This window comes from Varroa destructor, unplaced genomic scaffold (genome assembly GCF_002443255.2).
Source record: "Varroa destructor unplaced genomic scaffold, Vdes_3.0 BEIS01000005.1, whole genome shotgun sequence".
Classification (NCBI taxonomy): domain Eukaryota; kingdom Metazoa; phylum Arthropoda; class Arachnida; order Mesostigmata; family Varroidae; genus Varroa; species Varroa destructor.
This window is the reverse complement of record NW_019211458.1, coordinates 28,364,836-28,390,488: the sequence shown is the minus strand read 5'-3', so window position 1 is coordinate 28,390,488 and position 25,653 is coordinate 28,364,836. Positions and strand designations below refer to the sequence as shown.

Below are 25,653 nucleotides of genomic sequence, written 5' to 3'. Positions count from 1 at the left end.
TCAACTTCCAAGTACTTGCAGAATGGACTTCAGGAAAGTAGCCTTTTTTTCTACTCATAGGAAGCGAAAAACATATTACTAATGAAAGCGAATAGAAAACTAAGAGGCTGTATCTGCTTGATAGAGATCTGATCTTTGGCTCTGTTTAAATGTTGAGGGTTGACGACGACCTTTTGTTGCGCAGTATCATAAACGGAATCTTTAGCGAAACTATTCGTGTAAAACGATGTGGCATTGAAAGAATATATTTGATTTTGCCATTCTAATTGGTGTCTGCTTTGTCTTATAGGCAACATGTTGTTTGGTATATTTTAGAGATTTGTATGATTTTGTTATGTTGCTACTATGTCCTCTTTTGCTGCCCATTCCAGCTATATTTTTTCTCTCTTTGTTAGGAAAATTTGAAGCAAGTGTTTAGTTGATGCTGTCACCTTTCAGTAGCAGTGAGGTGAAGAGCCGCATTTATCTTCAACATGAATCTAAAGGACATTAGAATGATTCAGCGGCCATTTACGCTAGTCCTGATGGAATTTTTGTTGCGATTATGTTTTATAGTATTGAACTTTGAGCTAGGCACAGTCTGCGGAGGAAGGGCAACTTCTGGTGTCGATTTACTATAGGAAAACGCGCTGAGGGTTTCGAGTAAGAGCGACCTTAAATTTATACGAATTTTTTCTGTTTTTTTTTTTATAGAACAATTTTAAATTGTTCTATAAAAAAAGTTTTTAAAACCTTAATCGATAAATTCTATCAGGAATAAATATATTTTTCTGTCATAGTCTGATTGTATCATTTGAGTTCAAGACAGGTTCAGGCATGCAGGGTTCAAGCTGCTATTATCCCATGTATGTTGATTTGGGGTCCGAGTATGACAGATTCTATATTGTTAATAAACCCAGTGTTTATCATAAATCGTTTCTCTATCGTACGTTGTCTATAACGGCAAGGGGGCATCTTTCGGTGTGTAGGTACTATTTGCGATTCGAAGCCTGATTCTCTTCGTTGAAGTCCAACTAACAGAAGCCTTCTGTAGCTACAATGATGAAGTGCAAGCTTGAATAAGCGAAGTAAATCGTCTACGTTCAATTGTTTTCTACATGACAATAATATCCGATCACAATCTGAAGTAAAACGTTTCAACATTGAAGTCCAATTCTGCGCATATGCTCACATCCGACATCGTCCTTCTAGCGGAGCGACTACGCCTTAAGCTGCTATGTCCCATGAGCATAAATTAGGGACAAGTCATTAAGTTTATCAGGAGGCACTAACTTCCTGGTAAAGTTAAGTAAATAGTTAGGCAAAGATAAACGGAGTCGATACCTGGGAATGGTTGCAAAACGAAAACTGGCTTCTGGCAACACGATTCCATTTATCATTATGATATTTGCGACAAAGTATCTTGGAGCTGACGAGGACGACTACTAGAAAAGTACCTGTGTCTTGATTAAACCCACTGTAGACGCGCATGATTAATCTGTTATCGAACCTGAACTGGAAACATTAACAGATTTGTATTGAAATTCAACAATGGTTCGCTGCCTTGGTTCATATCTAGCATTTCGTGCAATGAACATTTAAGTTGAAAATCGTTAAAAAATCTAACTTTGCAGACGTACTTTACATTACGCACACAAGTTACAATTGATTGGGTTCATTTTCTAATAGTTGAGGTAATCTTCCATTCACTGGAAAATCTGGTTCCTATGGACAACTAGTGTATATACAAGGTACCTCGTAAAAGTAACAGATACCGCGCTCTATATAGCTAGTTTAAAAGGGCTTAGCCAGTGTCCTAATTGGACCTGTCTCTGTGCTTAACAAAGCGACGAATTCACTTAAACATATGCTTTAAATAGGCGTTCCTGTATTTTAGTCTTTTCAAAAAATACCTATTTGGATAAATCATATCACGTCAAGATAAGACATATCACGTCACTGTTATATTTGCACTAAGTTTATTAAACAGAGAAGCTACATACAAAACCTTATATAATTGCATATAATATATTCAAATAAAAGTATAGCGAATGGATTGCTTTATGCAACTGGTCTGTAAATAGATCCTTAGAGAAAGATTTTTCAAAGCTCATTTTTTGTAACTTTAAGAAGAAGCAATACTTCTGCTTTCGAAGCGTGCCATATCTATTGTTTCTATTTTCGATTTTCTCAAAGACATGTATGCTTGCACTCCATATGCGGCATACTACTAAAAGTATAACCTTATGATGGCGTAATTTTGGTCAGGGTTTTGCAGCCATAGAATATTTTCCTTAAATATGAAAGGGCAAAATTAAACGAGAGAAATAGCCTGAAGGAGCTTTAACCGGCCTCAAAATTAAACCAGCTAACTTGAACAATGTTGCAATCGTTATTCAAAAATCGGACTCGCCCTAAGCGTTTGGGTGGTATGATGGTGGCCACAGAATCGAAATACTGAATTTGACCGTTATCTTGGCAATTGAAGCATCGTCGTTACTGTCAGTCTTGGCATCTGCTTCAGCCGCTCCTCATCGTCAACTCAGAAAAAGCCTGAAGTTGAACAAAATAATTGAATCACACGGAAGTAGCCTCCATACTAGAGAGATATTGTGGCAAATTCTGCCAATCGTCTTTTTCTACTGTAAGAAAAAGTTGTATCAAAGCGTCATGATGTGCAAATAGAAAAAACATACTGTTATTTTATGAGCTCTAAATCTAAATTCAATACATTTCTTCCCTATAAAAACATCATTCTTCGCTAATGGAGGTAAAGGCCAAATCCAACAAAAGGTTTTACATAGTCATTCCTTTGCATTCTCAGCTTGCTACAATCGCCTTTCCTTACTGAATCAAATATGAAAGGTACTTGAACAAATAGATAAAACCAGACCAGTTAGTGTTCGGTCAGCATAACCAATGGTTCTGGGGGTAAGAGCTCACCTGAACGGACCAAAAGGCAAACTCGAGGTACACTCATGAAGAAGCAGAGCGAGCTGAAACGCTGTAAGAGTCGAGTTCTACTCATCTAGGGAAGAAATGGTGGAACTCTCTTTTCGGTGCTAGCGCTTGAGGCGTTTTTCTGCTACGAACGCAGTGAAGTGTTTTGCCGACTGGCCTCTGAGTGACAGCGCATTTATTTTCGGCTAGTCGTCGTCCGCCGATGCAGAGTTCCGGTTGGTAACTGCGAGGTCGACGGAAACCTGCAAAATTAGAATTCTCTCGAATTGTTTCCTGCGATGACAAGCGAGATAGTAGTAGTCGTAGTAAAAGGGCGCGTGCCTCCGTAAAGCTGTCATATGAAAAAAGGCCGAAGAGGACGTCGCTCTGGCGCGGCCACTGCGCCCTTCACTTGAGCAGGATGGCGGACTTTCCGCCGGTAGAGGTTGCGTTCCGTGACCGAACTCCAAATAAATCCACCATCGTGTTGTAGTCTACGATAAGTGTTATTACTATCCGAGAGTATTCGGTGTCATAAAGGCGTCAGGGAATATACATAGGTGTTTCGATATATATATATATATATATATATATATATATATATATATAATACGGGGCTGCATAAAATGTATGCACTATAATTTAATTAGACCATTCCTTTTTTGATAGTATAAAGCCCTACTACAATGGCGTGAATCTATTTTGGTACGAACTCAAAAAAACTCTGAGAAAAGAAAAAATTGATTTCCAGCTTGATAAAGCACATGCGCACTGTCACCGTGTTTTGTGAGCATATTTTGATGAGAAACTTTTAAGCAGACGGGTCATATAAAGACATCCCATAAAGTGCCTTGCTCGTTCCTAAGATCTGATGCCGATCGACTGCTTCTTGGAGGATATCTAAGAGATAAAGTTTATGCCAAAAAATCGACGACATTAAGAGGCTTAAATATTGCAATTGCTCAAAACGACGCCGCAACTTCATCAAATAAATTTTTTTTTAAGAATTAAAAGCCCAATTTTGTCCGACGTGTGTTGATCGAAACGGTTATAATTGTGAATATCCGGAAAAAAGCTATACATCTTGTATAGATTATTTTCCAGCTTAAATATGAATTACATGTTTGACATGTAAACATGAGTTACCTGCAGTTATAGTCATTCAACCTATGTATATATTCTTGATATACCTTGTTTGTCTACGTATACATAAATATATAAGTGTATATAATTTCGAAATGGGCATTCACAAGACATTCATGGGTGCGCAAATCACGGTTAAAAAGCTAAAAGGACATAACTTTAAAAAACATGATGATAGCAGCATAGAACCTCTAAACTATATATATAGAAAGGCCAAGCATATTTTCAATAGATCTAAAGATTCTGAAGATATTCTAGCAAATTTATCCTGATTATTTTAAAAATCATATATATATATATATATATATATATATATATATATATATATATATATATATATTAATTTTAAAAATCACTATGCTGTTATTGTAAACGCGTGCATAATGCGATACCGAACCTTGCTGCAATTCAACTTGAACGAGGAGTACATTCACGAGAAGCGAATGGCTTACTTAAAAATGTTCAGCTATTCCTGAACCGAGCAAACCATCATCAAGTAAACCAGCGAAAGACTAAGAGATCATCCCTTTAAGATGAACATTTGCGGCCAGATACACCAAGAAAGAAGGGCGTCATTTTATCAAAACCTAAGAAAGATACTAGAAGAATGCCTTCCGTATCGTTTTCGCTCTTTCAATTACTTCAGCTCCTACCAACGATACACCAGCCGCGAGAATAAAGAACGTTATTCAGTCTTGAAGTCTTTCATCCGGCAATATATTCGAAATTGCGCTAACCTTCGATGGCTCAGGCCGACAGCGTTAATTGCATTAGATAGGACCATAGCAAGAGAAATACAGTGTTAGGCGCTACCGGTCAAGCCTTCTATAAATATTAGGTCAATACTGAATACCGTAAAAGCGGCAGTACTAACAGTACAGAAGCGCCTAGCCACAGAAGCAGGCACTGATCTTGAATGGCAGCTCCAAAAAACTGGCACGACGCGAGACTACCAATGGAGTTTTTCTTTTATAATTGCTAAAAACAACGCAATAAAGCATTTAGCGCATTCTAGCTAGAATTAGAGCCGTAGTCTATAAGCTGGCAAAGAGAAAATTACATTCTAGCTACTCAGCTTAGGGGTTCATGTCAATGTGTGGTGATCGATGTACAAATTAGAAGCAGGCCCGAGAAGCAACAGGAAGCAATTCTAGCCTGAGCTTACCTAAAATGTTAATGAACCTTCATTAAGATAAGTAACATGCTCCAGAAAAACAGTTCACAAGATGCGCAATCTTTCATTGTAGTTTTTTTTTCATTATTAGTTCCCAAGGCGAAAATATTTCTCGTCAAACATAGACGCTTTGTCGTTATAGATGTCTCACAGAGTTTTCTAGTTTTTTCTCTTTCGTGATTGCAAAGCTTACTCTCAGAGTGTTATCTCTGCAACGGTGCGCTTGTCTTTCTCCCTATTTATTTACTAAGCTTCTCGCTCCGTTAGAAAACTCTTTATTCCTGCATTGTCCGAGCTACCGGTAAAATGCTTGTATCATAGATACTTACTCTGACTGATAGACAGTCTGTCGTTTTAGAAGTTCGCTGTGTTGTCTAACACATGTCTTCCACGCTAAATTAAAGGTGTGCTAGGGAACAGCGTCATTACCAGACACTCTTTTAGCAGACGGAATCTTGTGAAACGCTCGTCCTATGAGGTAGATGTGTGAACAAAATCTGTTGCTTGTGCGCATGCGCCCTCGGCGTCTCATTGTCCAGTCGATTATATTTTGCACCAAGACGCAGTTTCTTTATGATGATCGTTAGTATTACTGCTATTATCGCATTTAATTGTGTTTATCTATTCATTCATGGACGAAGACAGCTCAATGCGATCGATCTGTGGATTTTACGCAGGACGTTATATAAAGTACTAAAAAATTTGAAGTAGTCCATTGAACTTTTACCGCAGTCTGCCATAGAAGTGAACGGATCACAGATGATCTGGATAGAAAACAAAGGCTGGTCGGCCTTTGAGGTAGCTGAAATACATTTGTAATGTGGCCCGTTTATTTCTCTAATATAGCGTATCTTCCCTTTAAAGAAACCGTACATGTGCAAGCGCATTTTCGAGAGCTTTGTAACTTGGAAATGAGTTCATACCTGAAAACACATTTAAAGTTAGCCTGAAACTAGTTTGAGTTCAAATCTGGCAAAGAAACAGTGAAAGCAACCTATTTAATGCTTAACGCAGATCTAAATATAATACCTAAAAGCTTTCGGTACGAAATCAATTTTAATGGGACAGAATAAACGTAGAATCTGCGTCTATCCAAGATGTTGCGTCGTGTGTTACCGTGTATGACATGGAATTTTAACAGGGCACATATTGAAATAAACCATTGATCTCTCACGGCTACGAACATGATGCTCTAATTTTTTAAGTAATGGCGGTTTCGAGAAAGCTTGAAATTCATCATGTATTGATTCTAAGAGCGAACAGAGCTCGTTTTTGGGACGGAAGAGGCAGAATAGACCACAGCAACTAGAATGTGCAACATAAATGAGCTATGTGTCTTGATAGAAAAAATACAATTAATAAAATATAGTTTATTTGTGAATTTACTCCTGAAAACAAGGATGTTTGTAGGGCATTTTTCAGTGCAGTACGACCAGCAGTAGACTTCCGGCAGTTATGGTACGGACGCTGGGTGCTCGTTCAGTGTCGAACTTGGCGATTTTAGTAAGTGTCACAAACTTCCGATACGACTATCCGTAACTTGCAAATGGAAGTTCGTTTCCCGCTCTGTAGTCGCTGGCGTCGCTAACTGTTTCCCGAAAAATTCATATATTTATTCAATGTCGCATTCTTAACGAATATGCCGCTATATTCTAAGCGGCAGTCGATTATAGGCCAATTGAGCGCAATTTTTAAGGGATTATCGTCCTACATTTAGGGAAAAGTCAGTGTTATATCCGAGAGGTTTTGGATTAGCTTAACTGCTGTGTTAGGCCTCCCAACGCAGAGATTTTCTGTCAATATAATATCTATTTTTTTTTAAATTTCGTTAAATTTTACCACATAACAGCTCCAGCTATATGTTGTACCGCACAATTTGAATAAAGGATACTTTTGGTTTGTTAAGATATTTCGTTCGAACAGATTATCGCTGACCAGAATCTGTGTTCTTTTTGAAGTGCTATCTCAGTTTCAGCTCTTATTATAGGCAGAGCCCAGCTATCGCTTCCTTTGTTATGCATGCTGACGATGCTATCGTCATTTCGCAAAAGTCCTTTTTCTCATCTCAAACACGTTGCCTTTGAATGGACAACAAAGGACTCACTAAGAACTTACCGAGTAAGCTGCACGGTTACACCAATACCTTTACAGCTATCTATCGGAAGTTATTGCTACGTATCTATCATCGTAGCAGCTATTTTTTGGTCTGTTATCAATGCTGGTGTACAACTCATATTCAAAAAATTAACTGACATTAGAAAAAAATAGTACTCTCGTTGTGCAACTTGATTTATTGGAGTTGAGGTAAGTTCTGCGAATCGTCAAAGAATTTCGCAAGTCAGATCAGTAATGCTCTACACAAGAAAAAACAGAAACGGAATAGAAGTTCCCGTCAACAATATGTTGCGTATTGTCTTTAGTGGGAAATTTAGTCAGATACAGAAAAGGTCATAAAAAAACTTATACCTGTGATTCATAGCAGTTTATGGCGATATCTAGTCTCAAAGAAATTTAAGATATTGAAATAAAAAGTACCGAATTGACCAAGTGTCATTTCTGATCTAATGTTCTGTTCTTCTGTTTTAGACGGAAATTGATTAATTCATATGAGTTAATCAATTTTCGCGAAAACTTACATAAAAGTAATGTGAATGCATCCAAAGTGTGCACTAATATTATTCCGATAAGTTAAGCAAGTTCACTAACTTCAGATTCTATGCTTTATAAAGCTATTCATGCAATAGTTAATTAACTAACAGTTCATCAATTATTGGGTCTCACACAGTGTTGCACATCTTTGATTGGTTTTTCATCTATACATTCTACGAATTTTCAATTTAGCGTAAAGTGTTGAAACAACAACTTATGAAATTCCTAATTCATGTATGCTACATGGAACAAATGCAGAAACATAATAAATTACTACACAATTCTTAGGCTTTAAATACCTTTCCAACGCAGCCTTCAACCGTAAATTGTTGTTCCTTATATTTCAGCCCTCCGACAATAACTTCTCATCTTTGCGCAGATACTCACGCCAGCAGCAGAACCACCTAACGTGTTCTAACCCTGTACACGTCGTTCGCCTCTGTGATGCGTGCATAAGCCCTGTCGAGCCGCTAGAATCTTTTCTTTCTCGAGGACCTGGCCCCTTAGGTGTTTCAACTACATTAACGACAGCGCCGGCTGGCGAAATGTTCAAAATTGAACAGTCGGAAACTATTGTCCCGGTATTTCCGTGCGCTCAGGCGTCGTACTGTATGTTTCATATTTTGAAACATGAATACATAGATGAATCGAGAGAATGATGCGAAATAGGACAGTTGTTCTGCCATCCTTCCTCTGTTAGGCCTCCGCAGCTTCACGGTGCTGCTGGTATTGGTAAAGAGAATTGACGTCGATGAATCCATCTCTGCGCTGCTCCAACGTCACAATCACTCTCCATGCTAGGCGCACCACTGAACTGCACACTGAACGATGACAGGCCCAAACATAAGACTTGAGCAGTGCGACCTTTCTATTCCGTTACTTCCATTGGCCTTTTTCTGCCATCAATCTCGTTGCGTTCCCACCGTATGCCCATGGTTCCCAGCTTTTTTCTCACTTCAACGGATCAGTAACTTTTTCTTACACTCTTTCTGTGTCTATAACGAATGTATTCTTCCCTACAGCGCTCAGTTTTGCGCATACACTTCTCGTTGATTTCTACAAAGAAGTTTCTGGTTCTTATAGGCCGCTTGGCTGAAACCGCTGAGAAGCCCACCCACTGTTTTGGTCGCCAGTGTCGAGGCTGGCAAAAGCTGTGGGTGGGCTACTACATTTTTGAGCTGAAATTTTCCGGTGCGATACCAAAGAAGGATACTGCAAAGCGCAGGGCCGGAAATCTCCTTTGCAGTAGCGATGAAGGCGGCAAAGGTAATAGGAGCAGCAAAAACAGCTGGCGATGTTCTTTTACCTACTGCTTAGTTTCCCGCAGAAATTGTCTGACTATTGCTTGACGCGGAAAGAGGGAAAAAACTACTCCGCCACGAAGGTTCGTAAAAAAGAAGCTCTAAGGACTAGGAGCACAGACTCGAAGCTACACTAGAAAAAGAGGTCATCGTCCTATGATCTATTCCTGAATAACTAAGCTAGGCTACGTACGGATGATAATCTCTGCCTACAAAGAGAGTCTCGACGAAAACTCCACTCCAAAGAAAGGACTTGAGCGTTTACCGTGTGGACCTCTCATATTGTGGGGCCGGGAGATTCGAATTCCAGTTGGGCTTTCACGTGAACAGGAACTGCCAGAGCCCGTGGCAGCAAGGCAGTGTGGAAAGAACAACTGCTTTCAGATAATCTGCCAATGACAATCAAAGTTGTGGAATAACAACAGAAGTGTTTACATTATAATAATACCCACTACTCGCAGGGCTTCAGAATATACACGGTCTGAACTCGGTTATAATATTATATGGATTCTGTTAAAACAACACAGTCAGAGCAATACTTTTTTATCTGCTTGGGTATAATCATACCTAATAGACCAAGCTTCTGTCATCATATCAACTGTACAACTTAGTCATCAAATAAATGATTTACCGCCAGCTTTTCTTGTTTTTAATCAACAAGGCCGCACTATACTGAAAGTTTTTACTTAGCTTACGAGCTGTATTAAGGGTTCGTTCTTCGGGTTTGATGCAAAGCAACGACTGTAACGCGATTAAGGTAAACCTAGAACAACTTTGCTGTTTTCCGTGTTGATCTAATGATCAAGCCATTTGTTTTTGTCCCACCCAAGGCAGCGATAAGTGATGCAATTTAAGCCTCTGAGTTTTTCGTCCAGCATCGCCGTGAGGCACTCAATCAGACTGCTACATATTCATCACGAAAAGGATCTTACTAGAGATTGCATCAATTGTACGCATGAAAAATCACTGGTCTGAAACTAGTCGTTGAAGTAGCTTTCAAAAGTTTATGACAACGTATCACACACCGCAATCTAGTTCCGCAGCGATGTTCTTCGCTCCAATTTTAGCAGTCATCGAAAATTTATGGAAGTCTTTGATGCAAATGAATCATACATTTTTGTATGGTCCCGCCTGATGATATAGATCTCAAGTTATCTATTTTATAACTATATAGCCCTATCGCGAGTAATTGCATTTGGATGACTGTACATTTCATATGGACGTTATGTGGCCGTATTTGCGCACCCCATGTCTCCAGTCTCTAAAAAAGCTTTAGGTCTAAAAGCCGCACTTTCGTGGTAACTTAGTGGGTAACGTACTTGCCTGCTAATCTTAGGAACATGTTATAATCTAGATTCAAACTCGAGAATAGACACACTTTGTTCTCTACTGGGCACCAGATGAAACAACTGCGAGTAAACGATGCCATAACAGAAATAACGAACCGAGCTATCAGCACATTGGCGTAACGAAATAGCATCAACTATTCAATACAGAAAAGTTGAATTTAGATGGAAGCAAACCAGAAGAATGCAATGGGTTAAACATAATGACCATAACTAGATAATTGCAGAATAAATGCAAGTTAACTCCCCTATATTATTCAGCAGAACTTGACTTCGTGCGAATAACATTTTTGTCTAAACACTTGCAAAACTAGTTCGTCCAAAACGGAGGCTGTTGTGGCCAAAGCTGTAAACAAGGAGATTTTAAGTGACTTACACAAATAAAAATCGAGTGCCTAGTTATAAACGGTACGAGTGCTGTACCATGTAAGCTCTGTCTCTCTCTGATTTTCCAAAGTTTTGATTAGCGACAGCCTGTGCTACCGGCGCACCGTGCATCATCCACATTTCCGCTTATTTTGTTTGTTCTGTCTGCGAGCTTACAGCTGGTTATTATTCAAGTAGCCTGCTTGTCCACCAAGACACTGACGTCTACTTCTGCTGTGGGGTGTTTGCCAATCTTGTTACCTCCTTAGCAGCCGCTTGCTTTTTTTCTAAGAAGGAGCCAGGGAGTTGCAACGTTGATCCAGTAGCAGCAGCAGTAGCAGCGACTTACTTTTTCTTTATCTTTTATTATCCCCTGCTATAGCCGCTGCCTGCTCTTACTGTTGTGCTTGGTGTGCTGGTTGTCACATCCCATTGAAGATAGCTGAGAACAGATCGAAAATTTCGGACTCCGTTTGCCACTTTTTAATGCTCGTTTTACAGACCAGTTTTTCCCCTTCCACCTTATCCGGCCAGCTCTACCTCGTACCCAACCGGGTTAAGCCCTCAATCTCCCTCAATTCGCCTTTCATTCCTGACGCGAAGAGGCCGACGAAAGGAGCAGATACCAACCAGAAGAACGATTAGAACATCCCCTGATAGCAGCTGTGACATACAGCTAAGCATCCAGATTAAAATTCATGTGGGACACGACCAAGAACTAGAATACACTCAAACATCGCGCATCGCCCAATGCCACACGACCCCGCAAAGGACGCTACAGGACAGCTGCTACGTCTGAATATACCTAACTGCTGTTCCTGGTAATGGTTGTGGTAAAGGCAGGTGTCTAAGACGCGAGAGACAACCTTTTCTATTTTAAAATTAGTTCACCGCTGTGTTATACGGAGTAGAGTGAGCGGGCCGCCCCTCCCATGTATTAGACCGTCCTTCAACTGCCGCCTTCCACCACATACGCTGGGCAAACTTAGGCTCTGAGAGGGGCTGCAGCATCGCCATCAAATTCAAATCACTGATTCTACGATAGTACAGTGGGTGTTTTGTAGAAGGTCGACTATTAGCGTTCTTAAGAGGATTAAAAGGGGACTTTGTGGAAAAGAGGACAAGGTGGAAGCAGTCCTTCTTCTTCTTTCTAAGTGGAAGCAGTTGTAGCCAAGTAGACTAAACAAGACATGAAAACGGCATTAGACAGGGATTTAATTGCAACGGATTGAACTCATTGGAAGACGCTCTAGAAAATCAACCACTAGCTAAATTCAGGAATTTATGATTTGACGTATTCCTGCAAGAAAAGACCATAAGAACTAACGCCGAACTCCAGTGCTAACGCAAGAAAAGGTATTCAACAAACGAGAACTCGAGTCAGAATCAACACACATGGATTTTGCTTTGATATAATTTGGAAAACTTTTAAAATATAGAACGTTACTGATGGCTCGCTGGACAGAGTAGTTGAAAATACTAGACTGGTCGAACAGGCGTTTCCTTTTTCCAGCTCTTAGCTTTTCGAGTTGTGACCTTTTGAAGATAACTAAGCTCCCTTCAAGTGCGAGAATCTAGCAACAGGCGAACAAAGAATGCGACCCATATATAGACCATTTTGAAACGTCTGCCTCTCTTTTGAACGGCTTACGTTCAGACTTCGCTGCGTAGGATCAGCACAGCTTTAATCTCATAGAGCTAAATTCTTCTCCACCCGAATAAAAGCTTTGATTAAAGGCCGTGGCTATGGCTCAAAAGTTTCAGTGGAACTCCATATATCAGTGTTGTAAAACATAATTCATTTAGTCTTTAAAATCGCTTTTATGCGGAAAGCAGAATGCAGAAATCTCTCTCTGCCACGCCAGCAATCACGTACATATATGTAAGCCCTTAGCAAAAACACTTTTGCCGAGTTCTTGTGAGGCCGTCCTTACCGTATTATAATCTCCCGTATTCCATAGGACAAAAAATTCAGCCGAGTCGACTTTACAGGCTTTAGGAGGAGATCTTGTTTTGAGCACGATCAAAAATCGGAGAAAAGGAGAAAGGCAATATTTATTGAAAATTGTCTACGGCACTGCGGCGAACCTCTGTAACGGAAACAGTTCACCAAATCTACAAACAGAATTTCGAATTTTTCGGGTTTCCAAAAGAGTACTAAAAAGCCACCACAAAAATAAAATAAAAATCAGAAATTCCACGAAAAAATTTACTCGACCCTTATGAAACAGCTAAAAATATAGCACAAAGATACAGAAATTCAGAAAGGAGCCAAACATCTCAAAATCGGAAAGTTTTTCAAAGATAGCCTTCTTGTAAAAATAGGATATAGTCATACAGCGAGCGATTTTCAATATTATTGGCCGTAAATTAACCGAAATACCGTTTTACGTCTGTCAGACTGGGCCTGGGTGTCGCTACTGACTAAGCACACTCGCCCACTGGACACTTTTTGCTAGTCGACAGTGGCCCTTGTGGTTCGTGGGTGGCTTGCCGCCACCGTGAGCTCGCAAGGCTTTCCGCTTAGTCGGCTGAACATCATGAATCATTGTTATTAATTTGCCAAACGTCTTGTTGGCTAACTGCATCTAGACGAGTGCATGCGAGAGGAAATGCGGTTTAGCGATGTGATACGGATGCGATGACCGTAATACAATAGGACACTTCGCAGGCTGAATCAAACGACAGGGGAAGCTAGTACCCTTGGTTTCACTACGTCCACCTAAACTATGAGTGTGCCGGGGTTCATGACTAGAATACTATCATACGAATTTATCGTAAGTTATCTTTGGTATCAATCGATGCAAGTGAATATAATTAATTTACAGTCTAAGTAAAAGGGATAGCTCAGTAAAGTGACACTTTCGTGTTCCTAATCTAGCGTCGATTTTTGCTGCAACACTACTCTTATCCTGACTGGCACTAGTTGTATCCATTGAGATCGAACCTCAGGAGACATCACGCGACTTACATCACATAAGTCTTCGTCAGTGCTTTCTGAATTAAGTTTGGATGAAAGATGTATATACGAGTATTATCTAAAGTTTTGAATATTACATCCGGTGTCGTGTTGAAACTTTTAACCAGCCGGCTGGTTCCCAGCACGTAACGGAAAGCATTGTTTAAAATGACAACTTGCTTTCACAAATACCACTAGCTGTTTACAACAAAAATGTAAAAATAGGATATACATTTGTATCCTCTACTCTGGATTACCCGGATGTGTTTTCATGTTGAAGCGTGCATAAGCGTCACACATGTACTCATACCGTTAATGTATGTGTTGACATTGAATTGGAAAAAAATCGTAAAATTATTGACAAGCGAACAGGCTTTAGCCGCCAAGCACAACGAAATTTTCAGAGGGTGGTCCCTTCGAATATCCTATTTCGCACAAATCAGCTGCGCTGTATAGTGTAGCAGACTACTCGGTTGGTAATGTTTGATATTTCAATGGTTTTATATTAAGATTGCTTATGGCGCTGATTGTAGTTTACTAAGGCTGCGGACGGATAGTAAGCGCGCCACATTCAAAATGTACGTAAGATTGTTGGAGTAGAAAGTACACCCCACCCCCCTCTTTCCCCTAAGATTGCGTCTTAAATGATTAGATGCCCTTTTTCAGCTTCTTCGGACCTTCCTTTTCAGCAGGTTGAGCACACAAAAAGAAGCTGAAATGAGGAGCAGGTGCGCAATAATGGAATAATCTATCCATTTTGATAGTGCTGCATTGACCAATCACACCAACAGCTCTATGGGTCGATGGCGGGGACTACAATAGCAGCTTTGGCTTGCCCGTTTCCCTGATCAGGGTCACGAGGAGTAGAACAGATTTTACATGAGAACTGGGGAGAAAGTGCTTTTAATGATGTTTTAAAAAGCAGTATGAGTGAATTTTTGTCTAATTCTTGCAAATCGTTGTGTGCAATTGTTTATCCGAAGTTTGCGCAAGCGGTCGCTTATAATGAAATCTTAGTTACTTGCAATATATTAACAACGTTGAACTTTGGCTCTGATCCCATATACCGTGCTGTATTCTAGAACCTAGAACTTTGTTTTTTTCCGCTATACATTCTAGCATATTTTATTTTTGCTCCTTTTAAGTACGATCCATAATAGTATACGACATTAATTACTGTCGATAAATGTAGAATGTCTCTACTAGAACGGAAACAAAGACATTCTACAAAGACCTTGCATCTAATTCTGTGACGTTCTTGCTTTATGATTTAAGCGGGAATTAACGTTTTGGTTAAGTTTTTGATTCCCACATCCACCTAAGCTGAAGCCAACAATTTACTTGATAACCTCTTCCCGACTAAAATTGCCAAAGAAATTGACCTCTCGAAAGCATCCGGTCTTGCCCCACAGCAAGCTATCATACCCTTACAGCTTACTGTTAACACGCATTCGCTAGTGGAAACTATTAAGTTGTCGAGCAGTGACTTTCATCGACGCTTTCACAATGAAGCTTCACTGCTAAGTGACGATTACCGAAAATATGAAGGAAAAATGCCATGAGACTACCCCTATGGATGAGACACATAATATAATTCCTATTGCGACGACAGCCTTCTATAAAACCAGTCCTCTTACTTCTTGCACTTGATGTAGAAAGAAGAAAAATTAACGGATACAAACAGTGTTTTTTTTTTCTCTATCTCGGTTAAAACCGCAAGCTTAGCGGTCAACCGAAATGTCGGATCGATACTCCTAGAAATATTCAATGCTCGTGACCTCGACATTGAATTTTTTCTAATTCTAAAAAAGGATATAATTTTAAATATCGGTGTTAAACTAACATTGACATCCATGCATATTGACAAATCAATTAGCTGAGGAATATTAAACGGATTTCGAATCTAGTAGTATTAAAGGGTAATCGCTTGCTGCGTGGTTATTAGTTCGTGAAGTTTGTCTCGTCATAGCGTCTCTAATCGAATAGTGACGCTGATGGCATCAGCTGGCTTCCGCTGCCACGAACTTCATGTAAAGGAGACATTTCAGCTAGTCAAGGATTGGTTTCGTAGTGCATTCAATCCTGCGCCACAACGAAGAGCGAACCATTTCCGCCTTACGCTGCATAACTAACACCTTACTAATTAACTGTTACACGTGCCACGCGGGCCATTGTTGGCTTTAGGTCGCTACTCTGGCCCTGGCTAATGTCAACTAACATATCCTAGATTCATAGTACGAATCAATCCTGTTACCCTTAACTGCATCTAAAATGGCCTAGTCTACATAATCTTATAAGTTGAATGTCTGAGACCTTGACGACCCGATTCAAGCACTCAGAAGGAAAAAATGACATTGGTGTATAGTAGATGTGGTTATACATAGTGAGTTAATTAGGAATAATAACAATTTACTTTCGGATGGAGAACAATCAATTGCTTTTAGCAAGTGCAGTAACCAATAAACCGTGTAGACCTCTGTTTTTTTTCTTAAATCTAATTTGATCCTGTACCTAGGTATCGATCAGCTCAGACAACCACATTGTTTACTTATACTAATTCGTTGAATTCATTTATCAGTGCAGATTCACTCCCCTACGTTTGTATACACGGACCGTTATAACTCAGTTATATTTCGATACTAAACCAGCGTCTCCTTCGTGGAGTCCAATGATGGTTTACCAGTTCGGCAGGATGTTTGGCGATTCTCATAATAGATTAGTGGATAACGTATTTGTCTTCTAATCATCGGGACATGGACGCTGTGTTGTAGCTTTAAACCCGGGCATAGCCGTCCAGTAGAATCCTGAACGGTGATACCGGACGTAAAACTCGTATCTTTCGAGTTGTCCGGAACGAGCAGCGACATGTTTTCGCCTATTGATTTCGTCTGTCTTGCTTCTGGCCTTTAAAGTGGTGTTTAGCTATACGGCTAACGGTCCGCGGAACGTACGGTCTAACAAGCCATTCTGTATTAGCGGATTACTTGAGCGGATGACGCCCATTAACTTAGCATATCTTTGTACTGTAAACTTTGGTGACGGTTTTTGCAAAAGCTGTAAAGGCTGACACCGCATAAAATTCAGCGAGGAATACGTTGTGATGAATGAGATTACTTGTGTCGTAATGGTAGCCTGCTCTAACCCGGAGCAAATATTAGACGTATGCTAAAAGCGCTATACAAGTTTTTAGGATAATCTGCAGCTTTTTTTGCGCTTTACGCGCCTTTTTCAGCAATACCAGATGGGGGCGCGCAAGTCGCGCAATTTTTTGCGTGCGGTCTAACGAGTTGAAATTATGACTAAGTACACTTGCGAAATAAGAATAATCTGAAATGGCTCTAACCTTGTACGTATACTATTTGGACGAAAGCTGATGTTACGGTAGAGACTGCTGATCGTGCAATTTAGTTTTGATAGACCTTTATTGCACGAATTTAAATTCGCTTAAGAGTTATGCCTCATCAATTTTGTTTGAGCCTGCGCAAAAGGCACATAAGATAGTAAACATGATAAGGCTCTTATGAATATTTACTAGTTTTGTGTCCGCTAGTACTAAGACAATCTACGGAGCTGCAGTAATCGAAAAATGCAAATATGTAACTACGTTTCACTTTCCGTTTCGGTACCAATTTGTAAGAGCGCATCCATCTTTCCAAATGCCTGACGTACTTTTGATTCTTTCATTTCGTTCAGAATGGTTCAGCTTCTCGGTTAGATGAATATTGTTTTTCTTCGTAAAGACGATAAGGATCATATACAACTGATGACTACCCAGCTATCGACTTTCGGAAATTTGTTTCCGGATTGTTTTTCGTAGGCTCCACAAGTCGACGTCACGATTTCCGCAGACAATGAGCGCATCATCGTCACAGATGCTCGCTCTAGAGATTATCACTTGATGATGCCGATGATCTTGGTACGGTAGCGCCTGTACTTCAAACAGCAACGCCCAGAGTTGGACGTTTTCGAAATCAGAAGTCAAGTGAACAATTATCCTATTGCTTGTTTTATAGATAGCATTCTCGTTGTAACGGTTTACTTTTTAGAGCTTGGCCTTGGTATAACTTGCGTATTATGGGTTTATGACGCGTCAGCCTTTTAGCGATGTTTGACCTCCGCCTATGGAAAATTAGGAAGAAATAGATTACCTGCACCTTATTTAGCGATGACAGAAGCTTCCGTTAACGTTTCGCTTACAAAAATATATAACTTGATAAACCCTTTGTACGTTCATTATTATTATTATGCTTGATGAGCAAAGCATGACATCGTGGTGCTCTTAGCTTGGTCTGGATACGCATTAATATCCTTCATTCCAGCATTTCGCTGACTTATTTTTCCTATATTCGTGTAGTCAGTTGTACTACTTTCTCATACGTAAGGTCTGTGCATAGTTGGGGAGGAGCTTAAATCAGGAAATATTCGTGCCAGAGAATGAACTTAACTTTTTTTTTAAACTAAGTTTTATTTATTATACACTTAAGTTCCTTGGAAAAAGCGACGGAACGTATCTCTAAGTTGAGCTGAAGCCTTCGTTATGTTTAATAGATTCGAGAATATTTCTAGGAAATTTGAAACGAACAGCGCCAGTAAGGTCACCCGAGTAAAGGCGTCGGGTACCCTTGTTTTACGATACGCCGCAATCCTGGCTAAGGCTCAGAAGTTATTACAGTTGTAACTCCACAAGGAGTATTACTCACTGGATACAAGCGAAACAACCATGAAAAGAGCATTCAGGAACAATGGAATGTACACTGCCTTTAAACTCACAACGCTTAGCTCTTCTGATAACAGGCCTCACGACCTTGCTACAAACGTCGTCTATTCTCACGGGAAATACTTCGCTCGTGAATGTTACGTAGAACGGCCGCATCATAATTACGGAGCGGCGGGTGGTTAGTAACGGATAGTGCCAAGACCTTGACTAGAAATGCAAACACACTGATATATGGAGTCGGATCATCCTGTATTTTTAGAGGGACAGACATTTGTGTGGGATTTTGTCAAGGGCATCGGGGGTATCTTTGGAGATCGTCATAATGGTTATGCCACCTTTAAGAGCAAATGGCTCCTATTGAAGCTGCACAAAGAAGCGAGCCTGCCTTGTTTGTCGGCACAACAGAGTGAGGGTTCGACGGACCTTGAGCCTCACAATGTTTATTTCTTGCAGTTGTGATCTTAGGTATGGAATGATAAAATATGGTCTATTTGTAAGTTACAAAATATTGAATATATTAAGTTAACGCGAACGATCTGTCGAAAATTTCCCTTACTCGCAGTAGAAACCTGTATCATCACCGTCTATCGTTTCTTTCATCGGCCTGATATGGTTTCTACTTCGTTACTTTGAACTATAGAGGGGAGGCGCCTATAACTATATTTATTGTGTCGTCTCAGTCGGTTTTAATCTATCTGTAAAAGTGACTTCGCACGTTCTATTCCTCGAACCGAGTATATTGCATATTAGTGTATCTGTGTACGTACAGTGTACATGAGGGAACACGCATATCTAGACATAAAGTTACTGAGGTACATAATAGCGAACTGATAGATTCAATGTGTGAATATAGTTTGTTGAAACTTTACTGGCTGCATCCATGGATAGAATGCCAACGGCGATGCCTACCGGACGTAAAAACATAGAGAGGCTGAATGAACCGAATGAGACACGAACGCTTAAATGAAAACTTGGCCAGCCGCATGAATCGGCCTTAAAGTAGACTGCATCGTTTGCAATCAAGTACACCTGCAGCAGAACGTGCGTCGTCGGCGTTCTAGACAGAAAAACGTCAGTGATAAATAAGCACTTCGAATCCTACTCAAGGACTGTATCTCATGTGACCTGGTGATGAACAGATTCCAGAGATAGCATAAAAAAGCAAATGTTTTTCACACATAGCTATCAGAAGACTGACACGACGACACTAACCCACGGTCGACTTTAAACAGCTACCTTATGTTTAAATACACTATGAAGCTTTCCTGTACTATTCAAGTCTGTGGTGCTTTGCCGCTTCAGAATCGGGCGACGAAGTTCCTATTTTCAAATGTCTCTTGCTAAAGTGAGATATTGTAACATTCATTGAGAGTCGTTGGCTGTGTAGAGAAAAAGTTTATTAATCATAAAATGAGCCACAAGATTTCTAAACGTTAGAAGTGTTTAATCACCATAGAAAAAAAGTAACAGTAAGTCATTTAGATTTGTGTTCACAGGTTGGTAAATCAGCATACATACTAAATGTCTGATAAGTTAACTAAGCCTAGCGTGGCTTTTTCTTATCATACTGTTCGTATGCTGACAGTAGTCCGTAAGCTTTCCACCATTTTCAGATTTGCCTTTACTCCACTTGCTACACCTCAATATATATACATATTAGCAAGCAGTATGTAAGTAGTAAGTCGAAACTGAGGAGATAGCCTCAGTCTCAAATAATTTTTCATTACTTGACAGCAGGACGTTTCTAGACCGCAAAGATTTTTTCCAATGATTGAAGACAATGCCAGCGAAGAACCAATGCACCTCAGCTTCTATTCGACGAGACACTATAGGCAGAAGCACTGCTTAACCGCTAGTTTTGCGGAAATTCGGTGCGAATAGTAGTCAGCAACTATATTGCCATTTTCCTGTCCGTTTGTAAGTATTTTGAAGCTGGAGGTTCAAAAAGTTTTCAGAATTGAATCTACCTAGAACTAGGTTCAATTATTCGAAGTCGAAAACCTGCTCGTTTGGATGTTCTATTCAAGGTATTATAGCGATTACCATAGTTCTGTGTATGCTATCAGTTACGACTGTCAAAGCGTTACTTTTGAACGAACTCCATCGCTAAAGGTTTTATGATCAAAAAGCAGGGGAACCATCCTTAATAACACTCAAATGAGTTATTGCTGGACTTATATTGACCTGTCAACATCTATATGTGCTGATAACAGGACAGATGTACATCTGTCCTGCTGATAGGATACATCAATGCGCTCTATTGCAGTTCTAAAGTACAAGGAAAAAATTTAAATGTAGACAGTTTAAAGAAAAGCAAAAGTATCTATGTAAAACACCCATTAAAATGAGTATTCAGGTAATTCATTAGAGAACTCTTGTTATTCCATAAAAGCAAAACCGTTTGATAGCCTTCAAATTTTAGCTGCAAATGTTCGTTCTTGACAGGACTTGAACTCAATGGAATCAGATTTTAATAGTTATTCTATATTTTAACCCCAGCACTGCCGTTAGGCTTTGCTTCAAACGCTGGTTCCCAGTGCAGATCGGCTGTTTCGCTTGTCCGAAAGCCTAATAGGCAACTATGCCACCAACACACTGTTTCGAAAACGAAGAGTCCAGACCTTCCTCTTTTGCTATCACAGGAAAATTTAAATCGAAAACAAGACAATCTGCTATCATCGGTAGGTTCTCAATCGACGAATAATTTCTCTTTATTTACTAACTATTGTATTTGCATTTTAAGCGACAACATTGGAGCTGGTACTGTCCACGCGGATGGCGATCGTTGGTCATAGCTACGGAGGTCGCATTGGACCGCGACTCTGTATTGATCGAGGATTGCACGCTATATTTAATATTGGTTCGGGTACAACCGCTAGAAAGTTTGTAAACATCAACCTAACGTCTTGATAGCTCGGGAACACACAAAAGGTTCGCCGCGTTGACGAATCGCAAATAGCCAAATTAAATACGGATACAAAAATGCGATAAACTACCATTGTGAAAGAATACATTTTTTATAAAAAATTATAATAGATTCAAGAACAAGGGCAGAGATTTCCTGTCAGTGACAGGTATTGATTATAAAACGCACACATCTAACCATGACGAAAAGTAGGGTCGCACACACGTACGTAGTATAGATACTAATTATTATGGCTAATGGCTTACTGATGCACTCAGCTACTCGGCGGCAGACTGTTATCGGCAGATGTCCTCCAAAACAATGTATGTGCTAATTATACGTCTACATTTGAGAGAAGAGACGCAATGTTTACCCAAAACAGAAATTTATTATAAATTTTAACAAAAGGGATAGAAAAAAGCAATGTTTTTGCCCTATTTTATCTAGACACGCTACTCTTCTGTCCATAGCATAATTGTATTATTTTCTTTCGCATTCATCCTGCCGTAGATAAATCTAAATAAATGTTTCGAGTGTCACGTCTGCTACTAGCGTTAAGTATAGCTTCGCATCGTTGGCTCCTCTCAGCACAAAACGGAATGTATCTACGCGCGATTCTAAACCAAATCGGCTGCCATGTGCCTAAAATTTTTACCATTTTCACCATTACGGGAGCCTGCAGAGAGGTCTGCCGCCAAAACGCTCGATTCGACCCTTTCCGCTCGTCTTAATCGACGGATGCGAAGCACAGAGCACATGGTATCTTCCTAGAAACACCGCTGATCAAACTACCCGGTCTCTCATAAGGAGCACTGACTATAAGTGTCCATAAAAATTAGATGCACTAGAAATTTTTTAACGAAATTAAGTACTTCATCATATAGTACGTGCCTGTCAATACCTGTTTGTAAATTTAATCAAGTCATAATGCTGTGAAACAAAAATACATTTGGTCAAATTTGTATTTCACTCGGTTTAGGCGTCATTTCAGCTTGTGTGTGGCTTTACCGTGAGTATTATGGCAACGATTGCGCGGTTCAGCCGTAAAGTGTTCTCTGGTATCCAGCCCACTGGAGTTCCTCATTTAGGAAACTATTTTGGTGCTATCACTCAATGGACGGCATTACAAGAAGAAGTAGAAACAAAGTGTCTTTATTCAGTTGTGGATCTGCATTCGGTTACAGTACCTCATTACGATCCGAAAGCTTTACAAGAAAAAATAGAAGTTACGACGGCTTCTTTGTTGGCTTGTGGAGTACGATCCGACACATTATTCTTGCAAAGCATGGTGCCCGAACACGGCCAGCTCTGCTGGCTGTTCAACTGCATTTCGACAATGAACAAAATGTACCATTTTCCACAATTCAAAGAGAAATCACAGGGAATGCGAGAAACCCCCCTTGGTCTCTATCTCTATCCAATACTTCAATCGGCCGATGTATTATTATACAAAGGCACCCATGTACCAGTTGGTCAAGATCAACTGCCGCACATACATCTCATTAATGATATTGCCCACACGTTCAACAAACGCTTTGGAAAAAACATATTTCCTAAATGCAAACCAATCCTCGACACCAAGAGTTCTCGTCTACGAGATTTGCGGTATCCTGATAAGAAAATGTCGAAGAGCGCGGATCCGAAAGGAAAGATTGACTTAAACGAGTCACCCGACAACATTCGTTCTAAAATAAAAAAATCAATGACAGACTGCCAGTCGGAGATAACCTTCGAGCCGGAAACGCGACCTGGTGTATCTAACCTCGTCTTAATTCATTCTCTCTGTTCAGGCAAATCGACGGCGGAAATCGTTGCTTCAGCAAAGGGAATCGACACCGGCCAGTATAAAGAAGCTGTGGCCATAGCTGTTATAGAACGTCTAACTCCAATACGAGCCCGTATGAACGAATTGCTACAAAATCGATCATATCTTTGGCAACTTCTTAAGACTAACTCTGAGGCTTTGCGCCCAGAAGCCCAAAGTACTTTAGAGGAAGCTCGTATTGCAATGGGAATGATGAGAAGTACAAGCTGATATTTTACAAACAAACCATTTGTTTCTTAATGGTTATCTATTTTACTTAATGGTTATTAAAACTTACCTGCTCGAATCGAGTGTGTCATGTATGGGGATATGTATAAATATTTGTAAATATATATATATATATATGTGGTACTTGAATAAACACATGGTTGATTTTCAATTGAAAAAGTATAATATATGTTTGTTTTGTAATGTTATGTAGGTTATATTGCATGTGAGCGGTATTAATAAAGTATTTTAGTGAAACATGGTCGCGATATTGGTCTCGTTAGTATTGACGGTACGCCTAAAAGGAAGTACGCAAGAAGAACTTACGGCTTAGGATAAATGTAACTCTTAACATTAAGAAAAACATTACAAAATCATATTAGTTCTAACCATATATATGCATAAGTATCTTGAACTAAAAACAAATATAGAAAGTGATACGTTCGTTAACGGGAATTTTTGAAACTTCTTCTTATTTTCCCAGTATCTCTACGTACGCATCGTATGGCCCAAATCAAATCAATTACTTAGGATTTTTCAGTATCCAGTAACCTAGCTGTTTAGGTTAACCTGCGGTACTCAACGCTGAGGTTATTCCTCTATATAGGAAAGAAAGATCTCCCTCTTTTATGATGTCGCCTTATCTTCAAGAAATACATCAAGAAAGTCCCTATCCATTGGATTTGGAAGCGCTCACACAGTTTTTCCTCTAAGGAACACTACTTCAATGTCCCTTCTGGGCAGTATGATCATTCGTGTTCGTCCCACAACTCTGAGTTCTCTGCGTCTTATTAAGAATTGTTCACTGTTCCAGGTACCATACGTGCATTTAGTGTTTGCTTGTTTTGTAATCAACACGAGTAAAAAATATTTCTTACGTCATAGTCATCTAGTTCTCCAATTTAGGTCTTGTACGTTGATTTCAGGGTTTTGGTAAACCTAGTTTGTTTACTTGATGTGTGACGTGATCGTGACGGTAAGCACATTTGCTTTATTTATCTATACACTTTAGTGTATTTGAACGCTCACCTTTAGCCACAGAATCACAACTACACTCGGCGCTCACGTGCGAGAACGTCTTAGGAACGCAGCTTAAAACATTCGATTTAATTCAGTTCAACATCTGTTGCTCAAATTCTGTGGCATATCCTTAACGTTCTCTTCAATTATCCGAATAAAGAGCATCGTTTAATATATACAATTAGGACTTGATTTGAGTAATATACTTGACTTTGATCATGAGTAATCGTGTCCAAATTATAACCCTGTCCTTGGGCCCAGAATTATTATCATAGTGGATAGCTCTAAGAAAACAACAATCAAACACGAGTTACAGTCTTTGAAAAAAATGTTTATTTTTATATAGAATCAACAACAGACCAAACTATGGCGAGAGTAGATTCTTGAGCCATTAAAAATGCGCTGATTGTATGTGATTTTAACGACAGTAGGAATGAAATGACGCTTAGTTAGTCGTGGTTGGAAATCTTTTAGTTAATAACCTAAGTAATCATATTGCTTGAAAATGAGATTGGTAGAGGCCGACGAATATTCCACTTGTATAACCTGAAATGCTTGTTCAATTTGTAAGTTATAATTAAAAAAACGTAATCAAAAAAGGTGTCTAAAATATTTTTAAATTAATAGAAAAACAACGATGCAACAAGCTCAGTATCTAGATAAATAGTGTCACGACGAATTAAACTGTATTGGCTACGTTCCACAATTTTTTTTAATTAATATGTTATCATAATGTACGGTGTAGTACTATGACTCAGAAACCTTGCCAATTAAAAAATCTCGTTTCTTAAATAAGCAGTATTATAAACGTATGTAAATAGTAAAGTATACTCCAATATTATGAAGAAGAACAGTTGATAACTGTTACCTTGAAAACCGTTCTACTGTTTAACGTATTGTGTAATGAACACAGTTGTATGAATATGTAATGAACACAGCACAAAAGTATGCACAGTCGACAAAACTTGAAAAGGAAGGAGCTCCGGGAACATTGTGGAAAATAATTGCGAAGGATAAATCACACTATTTCACTCTATTTTTGTATCAACAGACATCCGTACCAAACTCCAAAGTTATATCCTTCCACAGTTTCTGCGAAATGGGCTTCGATCATGATGTTCC

General features: G+C 39.5%; 1 protein-coding gene and 1 long non-coding RNA gene across 2 annotated transcripts; one reads left to right on the top strand and one right to left on the bottom strand.

Moving 5' to 3' along the window:
- Positions 1-1,942: 1,942 nt before the first annotated feature.
- LOC147755502 (uncharacterized) lies at positions 1,943-6,270 on the bottom strand. Its single transcript, XR_015328156.1, has 3 exons — positions 5,566-6,270; positions 2,923-3,182; positions 1,943-2,532 (listed from the first exon to the last, which is right to left on the bottom strand). It is a non-coding gene; the product is annotated as an uncharacterized LOC147755502 (long non-coding RNA).
- A 15,974-nt stretch (positions 6,271-22,244) lies between these two features.
- Positions 22,245-23,697, top strand: TrpRS-m (Tryptophanyl-tRNA synthetase, mitochondrial). The gene has a single exon (XM_022807530.2). It carries the CDS (start codon positions 22,498-22,500, stop codon positions 23,512-23,514), a length of 1,017 nt encoding a protein of 338 aa, XP_022663265.1. The 5' UTR covers positions 22,245-22,497; the 3' UTR covers positions 23,515-23,697.
- The last annotated feature ends 1,956 nt before the right edge of the window (positions 23,698-25,653 follow it).

Bases quoted from the DNA above. Each gene is read 5' to 3' on its own strand.
- TrpRS-m (XM_022807530.2), top strand. From the start codon at position 22,498: ATGGCAACGATTGCGCGGTTCAGCCGTAAAGTGTTCTCTGGTATCCAG.